The sequence below is a fragment of the Pavona decussata genome, unplaced genomic scaffold (assembly GCF_977016875.1).
Source record: "Pavona decussata unplaced genomic scaffold, jaPavDecu1.1 SCAFFOLD_114, whole genome shotgun sequence".
NCBI classification, from domain to species: Eukaryota; Metazoa; Cnidaria; class Anthozoa; order Scleractinia; family Agariciidae; genus Pavona; species Pavona decussata.
In genome coordinates, this window is record NW_028145528.1 from 2045499 (window position 1) to 2059662 (window position 14164).

The 14164-nt window shown below is 39.5% G+C and overlaps 3 protein-coding genes across 3 annotated transcripts in view; 1 reads left to right on the plus strand and 2 right to left on the minus strand.

The window, feature by feature from the left end:
- Positions 1-14164, minus strand: part of LOC146470137 (uncharacterized) — an 81535-nt gene that overhangs the window by 2931 nt on the left and 64440 nt on the right. The gene's annotated exons all lie outside the window — the stretch shown is intronic.
- Positions 220-1947, minus strand: LOC146470138 (histamine H2 receptor-like). Its single transcript, XM_085122002.1, has one exon. It carries the CDS (start codon positions 1450-1452, stop codon positions 571-573), a length of 882 nt encoding a protein of 293 aa, XP_084978128.1. The 5' UTR covers positions 1453-1947; the 3' UTR covers positions 220-570.
- LOC146470139 (5-hydroxytryptamine receptor 2A-like) lies at positions 8338-9692 on the plus strand. The gene has a single exon (XM_085122021.1). The coding sequence runs from the start codon at positions 8567-8569 to the stop codon at positions 9446-9448; it is 882 nt and encodes a 293-aa protein (XP_084978147.1). The 5' UTR covers positions 8338-8566; the 3' UTR covers positions 9449-9692.

The following is a 14164-nucleotide window of genomic DNA, read 5'->3' on the forward strand; positions in this document are numbered from 1 at the left end:
AAAAGGTTTTCAAGCTTACGCGCTTCCTCTAATTGCTTGCCCCGCAAAGCTGCAACGCAACACTTTTAAAACGTTACGAGAACAGTGCACGCAACAATGCTGGGTTTACTACCGTATAACAAAGCGAGCGGACGATTTATGAAGCAACATTTTGTTACGGTTACGTGTTTCAAGGGTTTCAATAAAACTTACAATATGCTGGTGCAAAAAGTCGTCGTTAAAAATCCCTTCGTGTAATATTGCATCCGCGTGACGGCTCTTACAGTCAGGGAGCAAATAAAGACTCAATAAACTACACACGCCAACTGATTGTTTTAAACTAATGTTTATTCAGTAGACCACTCAGCTGATTCAGGTTATCCTTGTCGTCCAGGGTTGTCATGGAGAAAGAAAAAGAACAGTTGTTATCAATGAGTCCAAGGTGTTTTCTTCGTCAGAGTTGAATCCAGAATTGCATGTTATACCTCGATTATAAAGTAGGAGTAGCTTAATATATTTTCCCTGAGTTTCCCCAGTACACTATTTTAGTTCTATCGAAAATGCCCACGATCACCTGACTAATCATCACTTTCACAATCGAGGAGATACACGATTGTATGTTTTTTTAAATATTTTGTTGCGTAACTGTTTGAATTCTCTATTTATGTCCCTTTTCAAAAAAGCATATGTCAAAGAATTTACGGCTGAATTTAAAACTAGAATGGGTATTTTATATTCAATGTCATTACAATTTTTAGTCGAATTAACTAACAATACGATAGTACAACGTATAAACACACTGTAACATACCAGAAACAAGCCTACAACGATCACCATGATTTTAACTGTAGTCGGCTTTTCGTGACGTTTAAAGAAAACGAGGTGGTTAAAGCGTAGCTGTTTTGCTAAGGTGCGTGCAGCTTTATCGTGCTTATAAACAACATGCACCATGGATCCAACGCAGAATATTAACATAAAACATGGAAGGAACTCAAAGAGTATGATGGCAATCCAAGCATAAATGTTAAAAATGATAGGTTTTGAGAAAACAAGTGAGGCCGTTGGTAAAAGCAACAGTCCAGCTGAAATTGCCCAAGAGAAGGAAATCATTTGGATGACGCGACGTCGAGTCACAAATGTTAAATATGTTAAGGGCTTCACAACTGCAATGTAGCGATCTAGTACTAAACTGCACAAGTTCGTCACGGAAGCGTATCCGAACAGCCACCTTGTGAAATCCAGCCAAGACAGCCGAATTGGCAGCCAGTTGCATCCACTTGTAACATCGCAAATGAACAAGGAAGGAACAACGCTCATCCCAACACAGAAGTCCGCCGCTGCAAGTGAAACGACAAATGCGTTGGTTTTGGTGCGGAGCTGTCGTTTGGTGCAAACAAGGAAGATGATAAATCCATTTCCAGTTATCGTCAGAATGGAAAGGAACCAGCAAAGAATCCAGAACCAGGTTTCCATCTTAGCGGTGAATCAAGTTCTACATTTTTACATGTATTTTTATACTAACTGATTACACAATGTGATCTTGTGTAAAGGCGTGTATGTAAAATGTTATACCTAACTTGTATTCTCTATATATACAAAAACACAGACGAATAATTGCAAGGCCATGGCAATAATAAGTATTACTTTTATTCTTTAAAATTAAGTTTAACAAAATAGAACATATCATAAATGTCTCCATTTAAACGCCAGAAGACAATGATATTTTCAAAAACATCGGTCCGTTGCCTAGCACCTATACTTAATTTAAAATGAAAGAACTGTCTATGACATCTTTCGGCTAATCTTTTGAACTCCGCGACCAATGGATATTCAATCACCCACCTTGCAATTCTAAAGACGTAAGACAATACGGTTACTTGATCGAAAGAACCAACAATTCGTGGAGTTAACGCACAAAATATGTCAACAAGGACAAAAAAGCCTGCTGGTTGATACGATCATCGTGGGATCCATGCACATTATTTTGATTTTCCAGAAGTTTGCGAGTATTGCGCACTTTACTAGCTACAGAAACTTGAAAAAGCCTGGACCCGGTTGTTCAAAGAGAGGATATCTATCCAGTTGATAAATCGTTATCCAGCGGATAAAATGTACTCCAACCAATAGATTTTATCCGCTGGATAGAGTTATCCGCTCTTTGAACAACTGACACCTGGATATCAAACACTTTAACCGAGAACTAAGTTTTTGTTGCTATATGGTCTTATATGACTCGCATGTTCGCTCTTCCATTGACCATATTTGCATCTCAGTAAATGAACTAAATTCTAATGCTTTTATTTGTTCATCTTGCATGCGTGCTTAAAGTGTCTTTCCTCTTCCGCGTAAATTTAACGTGCGTACGGTCGAAAATTTAGCAGGCTTTATGTATGTAAATAAAATAAGAGGCGAACTGAGTCGCTTGTGTACGTTTACGCAACTCTTTCATACACCGCTTAGACTTAATGTGTTAATTGCATACATAAAGTTAAGACAGTTGAATTTGCGTCCTTACGCAAGTAAAATTTGCGCAACAGTGGAAATTCACCTTTAATTAAAAGCCGACGAAAAATTTGCACAACAGTGGAAATCCACCTTAAATTAAAAACCGACATAAAATTAGTTTGAGAAATATAGTATTTGCAATCAGTATACGAATCAACTAGCTTATCTGAACTGAATGTGAACATTGTTTATTCAGAAAGAGGCAGCAGCTGTTTTAAAAACTCCACTGGGGTTGTTTTTTATACCGTTTGATCCACAACTTAATGCGCCTTGGTTCAACATAGGACAAGCTAAACAATTTTGCCTCTGAATTTCTTGTTACTCTCCACGCTGTGACTATTCAGTGAAAACACCTTTGATTACCTCGCAAACCACTCTTACAAAGTAAGCTACCAAACTTGAATTTAAGCCATTGTCTCTATAAAAAAGGTTTTGCTTGGTTACACATGCTTCTCACGAATTTGAAACAAATTAGGGTGACTAAAATGTAATTGTTTTACTAAGGCTAGTGCTTTTCAATCATGCTTGTGAACTACTCGTAACGGTAAAGCTTAACGTAATATTCAACATGAAAGGAGCATTAAGACTATAATAATATACCTAAAGAAAATAGTTAAGAGCGAGAGGTGCCCTTAAATTACACCAGACCGAGGATTTAAGTCAAACTCATTCAAATGCTGCTGGCGATACGCCCACAGTCATTGATGTATACGGCTTTTATCTCGCGGATAATCCTTCAACAGATGCGTAATAAGATTTTAGACGCTTTTTTCGACAAACTCGATTTGCGTTGCAATTTCTCGGTAAATTTAGTCCGATTTATGGTCAAATTTGACTCTTCTGCGCCCGGCTGCATGCGGAGGGGAGAAACCTACAAGATGAAACTTAACGATTGCTATTTCATTGGTCGAGGCGCTGGGAAGACCTTTTATTAAAGACTGTTAATTAAAAAAAGTTGGAATGTGACATTATAAAGAGCGAGTTCAGTCACTCAAAGAGGGGCTGCTTTAGCTATTAACTGACATAAGTTATAATGTCCTTATAGTTTCAAAGCAAACCGTCGGGTTCCCTATGTATTTTTTACCGTAGTTTTTGCAGGAGTACCCGATGGGGCCGCTCGACTAAAAACCCGCTCTGCCGGTTGGAATAGCGGAGCTGGCTGGCAACTGAATACATTAGACGGTTAACTGGCTGGAACGTTTCTAAATATCTAGTTGGCTGAGATTTTTTATTAAAACACTGGTTCTAGCTGGGTAAAAAGTAAGGTTCGTAAAAAATCGCTCTAAAACCGTCTCTACCAATGAAATTTGAAGGCAAGTAGCGCGCCTGGAAATAACGGCGGCTCCACTGTTCTACGTGAAACTATTTTACACAGAACATGACCAGCGCTTTTCCTCCGCTCGAAAAGGCCGTAAATACACAAGGGCCTCTCCAGGCATTTTTGGCCAATAAAATTACCGTCTTCCGGAAATTTGGAATAACCTCCCAATTTTTCGGTGATATCCACGGAAAAGATTTCGAATTTCTAAAGTTTTAATATCCTGCTGTGCCGTTTATATTTAATGTTTCACTAACATTTTCCCGAAAATCTCTCCAGATTCGAGGAGGAATTTCCTGTGAAACAGGCCCTTGATCTTGGACAAGATCTAAGGGCTGCAATCCCCCCTGCGTGTAAACGTACTTATCGATGTTATATTTTCAAGGAGCCTGTTTAGTGTGCAGAGTTGGCTTAAAGGCTATGAATTCTAACAATACCCGTCGACAATTTGACAAGGGCATGGCAAGAGACATGAATGAAACGCTTCTTTCCCTACCATGTCTTAAAGGCGACTTGCCAGCCTTAATATCAAAATGGCTGAAAAAGAGAAAATATACAGCCGACAGCGGCACCTCTGGACACTTTGCCGGAGCGTTGTACCATGATGATGCACCACCAGCTGGAGGTGGTTCCGCGCTGCTTTCCGATACCTTGTCCCCGACAAGACAGTGAGGGAGAGAAAAGTCGGCCCCTAGATAATATGAGACAGACCCCTTTCGTTGACACCTCAGTTCCACCCTACTGACTTAAACTGAGATTCAGCCATGTATATATATGACAATGTAGACATTTTGTTTTCCATGTTGTACGTTCTGAGGTTTGAACATGCGCACGGATATAATGACAGAAGGATGACTCGTGGTCAAACTTGCCACTAGTCTTGGACTCCTTTTACCTTATTTCATTCTTACAATTTTTGTTGCCGTTTTCCCGAAAATGATTGCTCCTTCGATGGATTGTTGACATTGTTAAGGGAATCAGGTCGTCACTCGAAGAGCTCTGTGAAAGCCGTTGCTATTTTTCTGTTTTTGGCTAAGTCAACACTTATTACTATGCCATGTAATGAAAACGTGCCACGTTTGTGACTATAACAACTCAGATGCTACCTTTCACCTATTGATGTCTGGTGACACCAATACTAACCATGGACCGGTTTCTGCTTCGACTGCTGGTAAGATCAATTGCCTCGTGATGAGAAGCTAAAAAGTTATCACAAAGCAGCACAATAAACTGGCAATCCGTGCCTAAGCTCCATCGCTTCCTGGTGTACGCCGAACTGAACGCTGACGTTGTATGGGTTAATGAGACATGGTTGAACCAAAATATCAACAACTCTAAAATATTGCATTCTGGCTTTACAATATTTAGGAGAGATCGGTTTGATCGAGGTGGTGGTGGAGACAGCTTATCGTAATCAAAACAGTCTCCTTCAAATATGTCAAAGAGTTTAAACCTGAATCGGAAGCCGAGCTGTAACAGCTTGAGATCATTTTTGCCAAAATTACTACGCTTCCTGGTCAAAGAATTTTATTCTGTTTTTGCTATTGGCGACCCAACGAAGACCCAAGTTGGATGGATGTATTCGATAATTTTCTGCATGCAGGAGGCAGCGTGGTCGAGTGGTTAGGGCGCCGGACTTGAAATCCGGTGGTCCCGGGTTCAAGTCCCGCTCTGACCGCTAGCTGGAGTTGTTTCTCGGTAGCCCCGATTTCAACTCCTCGGACGCGCTTGTAAATAGCCAGCAGGTCTGCCTCCTGCCAGCTGGGATTTTTAACCATGTTATTTTACAATTTATATTATTTCTTTACCAGGCTTAATGCTCGGCCCCACTAGCACTTGTGCTATAAACACTGCCGAGGGTAAATAAAGGTTATTATTTTTATTATTATGCAGTTTGTGACCAGTTCGACCATACGGTAATTTCGGGTGATTTTTAATTTGCCAGACATCCTCTGGGACTGCATTGACAGCGCTTCGGGTGTTAACGAACTACAGCCTTTATTGAAACCCTTCACGACCACCTCTTGACACAGCCCAATAAATAACGCACTTGTGGCAACAACATACTTCACCTTGTAATCCGGCGAGCGTGCCGAACCGTGGCAAATGTAACCGACACTGATTGTTTCCAAAAGATACGGTATTTTTTACAGACCACAGCGTCATTATTTTCCAGTTTAACACTTTTATAAAAGCCCTAGCAAAAACCCTGAGATTTGTCTACGATTATGCAAAAGGCGACTTTGAGGGTCTGCTGTCAGCAATTAACCTCTCTTCGATCATAGCCAATGACGATATAAATACTGACTGGCATCAATGAAAAGAAACGTTTCTTGCAGCGGTCTCTGACTATATACAGACCAAGAGGCTAAAGGGACGGAATCCCATACCTTGGATGTCTGGTGCCATACTTAATTTGATCAAGAAAAAGGAATCTTTAAGACAAAAGTTGAAATTATCTCCCTCGAGCCACCTAAGGGAGAAGTTAAAAAAACTTGCGCAAAACAGTTAAGCGCATGCTGTGGAACAACTGATGAGTCCCTTGGTTCCGTCGAGTCCGACCTCAACACAAACCTAAAGCGTTTTTGGTCTACATGTATATTGAAGCTGAATTCCAAATCGCATACAATTCCTGATCGAGTCTCGACGCCAATATCAGCCAGTGCATTCGCTGACCCAGGTAACCGTACGCCGTTAAAAATCCTCGGGAAATAGCCAATATGTTTAACTCCTACTTCGCAACAGTTTTCGCCCATGGCACCCCCCCTTCATCTGGAAGCGCTGCCAATGCATCAGCTTCTCCTGGTATGTCGGAATTAATGCTCACGGTTAGCGGAGTTCAATCCCTGCTCGAAGCCCTTGATGTCACGAAAGCCACAGGACGTGATAGAATCCCAGCGAAACTTCTTAAGGAAACAGCCTCTGTAATTGCATCATCTCTTTTTAAGCTGTTTATCAAGTCATTAAGTACTGGTTCTTTCCCGCAGAACTGGAGAATTGAAGGAAGCTAATGTTGTTCTTGATTTCAAAAAGGGTGAGGCCGAGTGCACAGAGAATTATAGGCCCATTTCCTTACCGTCACTGGTATCCAAAGTCTTTGAGCGATGTGTTTTTAACACTTCAAAGATAGACTGTACGAGGTAGTAAGAGATTGTCAACATGGATTTATTAGAGGGAAATCATGCACCTCCAACCTTTTGGAAGTTTTAAACCACGTGGGCTCCCTACTAGACGACGGAAAACAGGTGGACATGATCTACATGGATAAGTCTAATGCCTTCGATAAGGTGAACCATGGCTGCCTGCTGCAAAAGTTGCACGAGTTCGGATTTGGAGACAGCGTCTTGCAGTGGTTTAGCTCTTACCGGATGGGTCGCTACCAACCTGTAACCGGGTGAAACCTCTGATCCTCTACCTGTCAGCTCCGGAGTACCTCAGGGCTCCAATTTAGGCCCGTTGTTATTTTTCATCTATGTAACTAACTTGCCCGATTCGGTCCTGACGAGCCATGTTGCCATGTTTGCCGATGACACAAAGATATATAAACAAATTTAATTTAAAGTCTCAGGAAGATGCTGCGTACCTACAAGCTGGTCTGCTTGCTGGCAAGTTGACAGACATCACACTTACAGCTGGCTGGGATTTTCATTTCTTAACAGTCTTGCTCGCTGGCAGTGAAGAGCGGGTATTTTTTTCCCAGGAACGTTTAATAGTAACCAAGATTGACGTAAGGACACTCAGCTAGTGTTTAGTGCAACACAAAAAGTGTCGTTGGGTACTCCTGTCTTTGTTTGCGAACGGATGGAAGTTTTTCATTTTGAGCGACTCCACGTAATTAACATAAATGTCAAATAGAAGAAAGATCACCGCAGTTACTATGCAACTTAAGCAGTTGTGAAAAGCAAGCCTGAAAAAAATTCAGGCTTGAAATGACCTCTGCGATACCGGTGCAGTGCTCTACCAACTGAGCTATCAAGCCAACTGGGAACTGGTCATACTGTGAGTTCGTAATATACCCGCATGAAGGATGAATAAATAAATGTAAATATATGAAACATATAATTTGAACTGCGGATGAAAGATCAAATAGAAGAAAGGTCCTCGCAGTTACTACGCAACTTAAACACTTGCGAAAAGAAAGCCTAAAAAAAAAAAATTCAGGCTTGAACGGGATTCAACCCATCGCAGAGGTCATGGGTTTGAATCTCGTTCTAGCCTAAATTGTTTTCAGGCGTTCTTTTCGCAACTGCTTAAGTTGCGTAGTAACGGCGAGGATCTTTCCTCTATTTGATCTTTCATCCGCATTTCAAAATAGATGTTTCATATATTTACATTTATTTAACATAAATGTGTTGTAAAGCGTAAAGCATTGCGAGTTTGTTGTTGTTGGCCGTCATCTTGGAAAACATAAAGCGTAGTGTGCTAAGTTTCCAATTAAAGCCAGCGATTTTTCATGTTTGGCATCCACCCACGAAAAGCACTGGTGCTAATGACCCTCCTACAATGTGACTGCAAACTCCTATCAAGTGTTTTCATCTTGTTCTGTGCCAAAGTGCCGACTTGCTTGCTGGCTAGTTGACAGATGCCAACTAACACTCAATTACTCTTTGTTATCATATGTTATTGATGTGCATAAGTTAAAAGAATTTTAATATTGTAGGCCAAGACGACATCCGCAGATGTTTTATATTTATATTTTTTTGGGAAACTAAACTGCGGCCCATTTTTCTGATCGATAACTGACCTGAACAATTAGTGTAATTGATGAAAACCTGGTTCTGGATTCTTTGCTGGTTCCTTTCTATTCTGACGATAACTGGAAATGGATTTATCATCTTCCTTGTGTGCACCAAACGACAGCTCCGCACCAAAACCAACGCGTTTGTCGTTTCACTTGCAGTGGCAGATTTCTGTGTTGGGATGAGCGTTGTTCCTTCGTTGTTCATTTGCGGTGTTACAGAAACCTGCAACTGGCCTCAGGACGGCTTGTCATGGGCGGAGTTGATAAGATGGCTATTCGGATTCGCTTCCGTGACGAACCTGTGCAGTTTAGTACTGGATCGCTATATTGCAGTTGTGAAGCCTTTTAAATACTTAACTTTTATGAGTCGTCGTCGCGTCAGCCTAATACTTTTGGTTTCTTGGGTAATTCCAGTTGTTTCGAGGATCCTACCAGTACTCTCCGTTATTTTGTCAGCCTCACCTATTAGAACCGGTTCAGTTTTTGAAACTGCGAATGTCTGGATTTTTATGACGCTCTTTGAAATTTTCCCTTGTTTTATGTTAATTTTCTGGGTTGGATCCATGGTTCATATTGTTTATAAGCAAGATAGATCTGTACGCATCTTGGCAAAACAGATACGCTTTAACCACCACGTTTTGTACAAAAGTCACGAGAAGACCACACTTAAAATAATGTTGATTGTTGTGGGCTTGTTTCTTGTGTGTTACGGCCTTTTTATTAGTTGTTCCGTCCTTTTGTTATCATTTAATTTTACCAAAAAATGTAACGACACTGAATACAAAATACCTCTTTTAGTTTTAAACTCCACCATTAACCCTTTAGCTTACGCCTTACTTAAAAGGGACATAAAGAAAGAGGTTAAAAAAGTGAGCTATGTTGTGAGATTCAAGCAAGACAAATGAACAACTTCGTTGCATTTCAGCTGGCCTATGCTCTAAGAATGTTGGTTGAAAATATGTTTAGGTTGCACTGCCTGACACCTTAGGTAATGTGCAAATTTTGGGAAGAAATGGTAGTGAATAACTTCATGTTCTCTTTCAAATGAACAGGTCATGACAAAGGTTTTCATCGGTATGAGAATATGGCTTAGAATATACTGTTGCTTTAACTGCTATCGTGTTTAAATAAAGGATGTTGTTGAACAGATTTTGTTTGTTCACTGTATGTTCAATTTATCGTTAGTAAATTTCTCTCCTTGTTAGACTTTTCGCTATCGGGTATTCAATCTGTAGCACTAATCCTTAAAGTTTTGAAAGCAACTGTTAAGTCACGTGTTGTCAGACGTGAAAAGTCGTCCTAATGCTGACCAAACCATTTAGCATGATTAAATACGAATCGGGTAATTTTCATGTAATTACCGGGGCATCGAATTGCGTACAATTTTTAAAACTTTTCATGGTTGGCGATCGAACTGCGAAATATTCTCACTGGTTCGTTCCTTTCCTTAATATTGAATTTGCCACCTGCCAGTGCTGCTCTCAAATGTCCAATATCCACTTACGTACGTTGCTAGCTATATTAGTTTCAAGAAAACATTTGTCATAAGGATAACGTTTTGACAAGCTTTTAATTATCTCTGAAAATAGAAATGACATTTTGTCAACCTCAAGTGGATGCTCATCGGGATAAACGCTTTCTTCGTAAAGAAAATGTTATGTGTTGTTTTTTGTCTTGCGTGTAACGGAAATTGTTTGTGCTCAATTAGTGGTAATCTTAGCAGAAATGTGCACCTTTTTAAACAAAGCTGAAATGTGCATCTATTTTTCGTTTTTCTTTAATTTATATTTATTTTTTTACCTAGTTTTTCTTTTGTTTAGGTTATGTTTAGAGTGATGTGGATTGATGTCTGTATGGCAAATAAAAGTTAATAGTAATAAACGCCTTCTTCCTTTAAAAACTGAATGATTAATTTTAAATCAGTACCAAAGAAAATAAATGTTGATCTCTTTTGCTTGGTAAAATGAATGCTTCAAATTTAAAATAAATTTGAAAGGTTTCCTTTGCCGTCCGGCTGTCATTTCAGTTGGTCCTAATCTGTTAATCATACGGCAGACGAGTCAGATTGTGTCAACCGTTTTGTTAGTGGAGAACGGAATAGAGAAAATGAATATACTTTTTTTGGGCCGTTCTTGTTGCAGACAACAAGAACAACAACAACTGTATTCTACCCCTACAGAGCACTACCGCTGAAATGACATAAACGTACAATGAAATCAGTACCATAGAAAATAAATGTCGATCTCTTTTGCTTGGTAAAATGGAACCTTAAAATTTAAAATAAATTTGAAAGGTTTCCTGTGCCGTCCGGCTGTTTTTTCAGTTGGTCCTAATCTGTTAATCTTATGGCAGACGTGTCAGATTGTGTCAACCGTTTTGTTAGAGGGGAGCGGAATAGAGAAAATGAATATATATATTATTTTACTTTCATACTTTTTTTGGGCCGTTCTTGTTGAAGACAACAACTTTATTCTACCCCTACAGAGCACTACCGCTGAAATGACATAAAACGTACAATGAAATAGCAAAAGGGTATTGGCTTCCTAAAATAATTTGAGAGTTAAAGAACAAGGAAGCCAATTTACATTACATAAATTGCAATATTGTGGCCGGAAAATACAGAAAAAAGAGACAACAAACACAACAAAAGATAAGAACAAGCACACCAGTATCTACCTAACAAAACATACTGTAGTTTTTTTGGAGACACGGTGGTGTAGAAGTTAGCTTATTGGATTTGCAATTGGGTCATTAATTCTGGGCTAAGTAGGTATCTACATTGTCATGTTGTTTATGTCCCGCATTAAAATACGAACAGCAGTGTTTTATAACAGCGCGAGAAATTTTAGACTTGATAACTGAAACAAGTGCTGTGAGTGTTTTGAACAGCTTCGATAACTGTCCCCGGAGTATTTCCTTTCTACAGAGTCGCCGATCAATCACAAAACACATGACCGAAAGCAAGCCTCCGAAGTATCACTACTGACGATAAACCGGCAGGTTTAAGGATCTGGCGTTAGAAGTTCAATGCCTGGTGCCTTCTACATGCAATAATCTTGGCGAGACCCTAAAAAGGAATGAATTTGTGTGAAAATAGCAGCATTTCACTTGGCGCTGCCAGAAGACGTCTTAAACATCTTCGCCACCACAACAATTCTAGTAAATTAAGCTGACCGAAACCGAGAGAGGTCAACCATGGATATACCAGCAAATCCCTTGAAGAGCACTTTGTTGGCTGCAAAGGCTTGCCTTCTTCAAGTCTACACAAGAAAATTCGGAATTCATGGAGGTACACAAAATATGCAGTCATTTCGAAGACCCTTTGGAGCCCAAAACAATGGAAACAACACTGAAAAGACCTTGCTGTGGGTGGCAAGATAAATGTGTGCCAATTAACTTACAAGTAAATTTCAGCTTGATGAAAATAAACACAACGTCATTCGAAACACGAATTTGAATCACAGCCAAAAAGACAAAGTAAGCAGAAATGACTACCTCGTCAAAGGAACGCATGCGTGACCGCTTAAACACCGAAGTTCACAACCCAACAAGGATTTGAGGGAGTTACTCGCGAGCATTACCAAGAAGACGGAGCTACCGAGGAACAACTCCAGATAGATGTCTTTGGGGGAGTTGAACCCAACCACTTGACCACGTTGCCTCCAAAACGACTAGGAACCAGTAAAGAAAATGAAGGAAAAGGTGCATACAACTCAGAAATAGACCTTTCCCGATTGCGCTGAGCACCTTTTGAGCACTTTTTTGAGTTTGTAGCACTATTTTGCATTTTGAGCCCCCTCAAGCACTTTTTCGCACTTTGGCAACATTTGAGCAATCTTTCACATTTCGAGCAAATTTCGAGCAACATATGTCTTCTAAGACATTTAAAAGCAAAACCTGTGTGTCGCTCGCAACAAGAATCGTATTCAAGGTCATAAATTTGAATAACTAATAATGTTGTCAAGAATAAAAGACTGTTGTCATAGAAAGGCACGTGGACTTATCCTTACTGAGCGTGAGAACGTTCGTCGTTCCATGTGAAGTAACTTGAGAAATATTATTGTTCTATATTCTATCAACCTTTCGCAACAACCTGCCGAATAACACTACGCAAAAATAGATTGTAAGGTTAATTACTTCAGTAAAAATTGACTTATTTACGAAAAGCTTAGAGGTAAATGTTCACAACTTTTAGCACTTTTTGTGCACTATTTTGAGATTTTGAGCACTTCTTAGCCATTTTTGCCAGCAATGTTTTGGGATTTTACCAGTGCAATCGGGAAAGGCCTACTCAGAAAACGTTATAAGGAAGACTTGAAATCAGGAACCACAGTCGAAAAAAGTTCCAAAAGGATTAGAAATCTTAGGAAAAGACCTGAAACCACAGTAAAAAAAAAAAAAAAAAAAAAAAGAAAAAAAAAAAAAAACCGTATAACGGTCCACACTACTCCTTAAATCTACAAAAATACCCACGGACCAAGGTGAAGACGAAGGTCAAGACTGCAGTGAAAACCTGGAAAAGACTTGAAACCATGGCCAAAAAATCAAGAAAAAGGAGCAAGCTGGTAAGAGAACTGAAGAAAAAGACAAAACCCAAGGAAAATCCCTAAAGGACTGAAAATCAATGAAACAGACTTTGAGCCACGGACACAAATCAAGGAAAATGTTCAAACTACGAAGAAAAATCAAAGAACACATTTAAAACAACCGGAGAAACAAAACAACACAGTGATCCAGACAACTAGACACAGAAAACCTGGAAAATAGACTTCAGAAATCACGGACCAAAAGTAATATATAGGTCAAAACTACTCAGAAGTGAAATCACAGACATTATTCAAGGAGGTGGTACAAAATACTGAGGAAATCTAGAAAAAGACTTGAAACCACGGACAGAAATGAAGAAAAAAGGACCAACGCTGGTACGAAAACTACTAAAAAAACAAAGGAGCAGACTTAGATCCACGGATATGAAACAAGACAAAGGTCCAAATCAGTAGGAAAACTGAAGAATGATTTGAAACCACGGACAGGAAAGGAAAAGGTCCAAGCAAGATGAAGTAACGGGTCCAAAAAACTGACAAAACCGAGTACGAGGCTTGAAACCATGGACTAAGGTGCAAACACTTAATTCTGAAAAACTCCTTTTGATAAAAGACTTGAAGCGACAAACAGAAGTCAGGATTAAGATCCAAAATACTCAGCAAATCTAAGAAAATACTTGAAAACACGACCCAAACTCGAGAAGAAGATCCACACTGCTTAGAAATCTTTAGGGAAAGACTAAAACCAACGACAAGCCAAAGATAAATGAAGGGCTGATACCACTCAAAAAACCTTAATAACTACTTGAAACCGAGTTCAAAAATCAAGATAAAGGTCCTTGTAAGAAAACCTTAATTAAGACTTTTAAGCAGGGACGAAAATAACAAAAGGGTTCATACTACTCATAACTTAAAACCACTGACAAAAGTCAAGAAAAACGTTCAACAACTGACAAAACCAAGGTAAGGATTTGAAACCACGGACAAATATCAAGCTGATAACGTGGAACCTACTGAAAAACCTAAGAAAAGACTTGAAACCAAGAACCAAAATCAAGAAAAAGGTTAAATCTACTG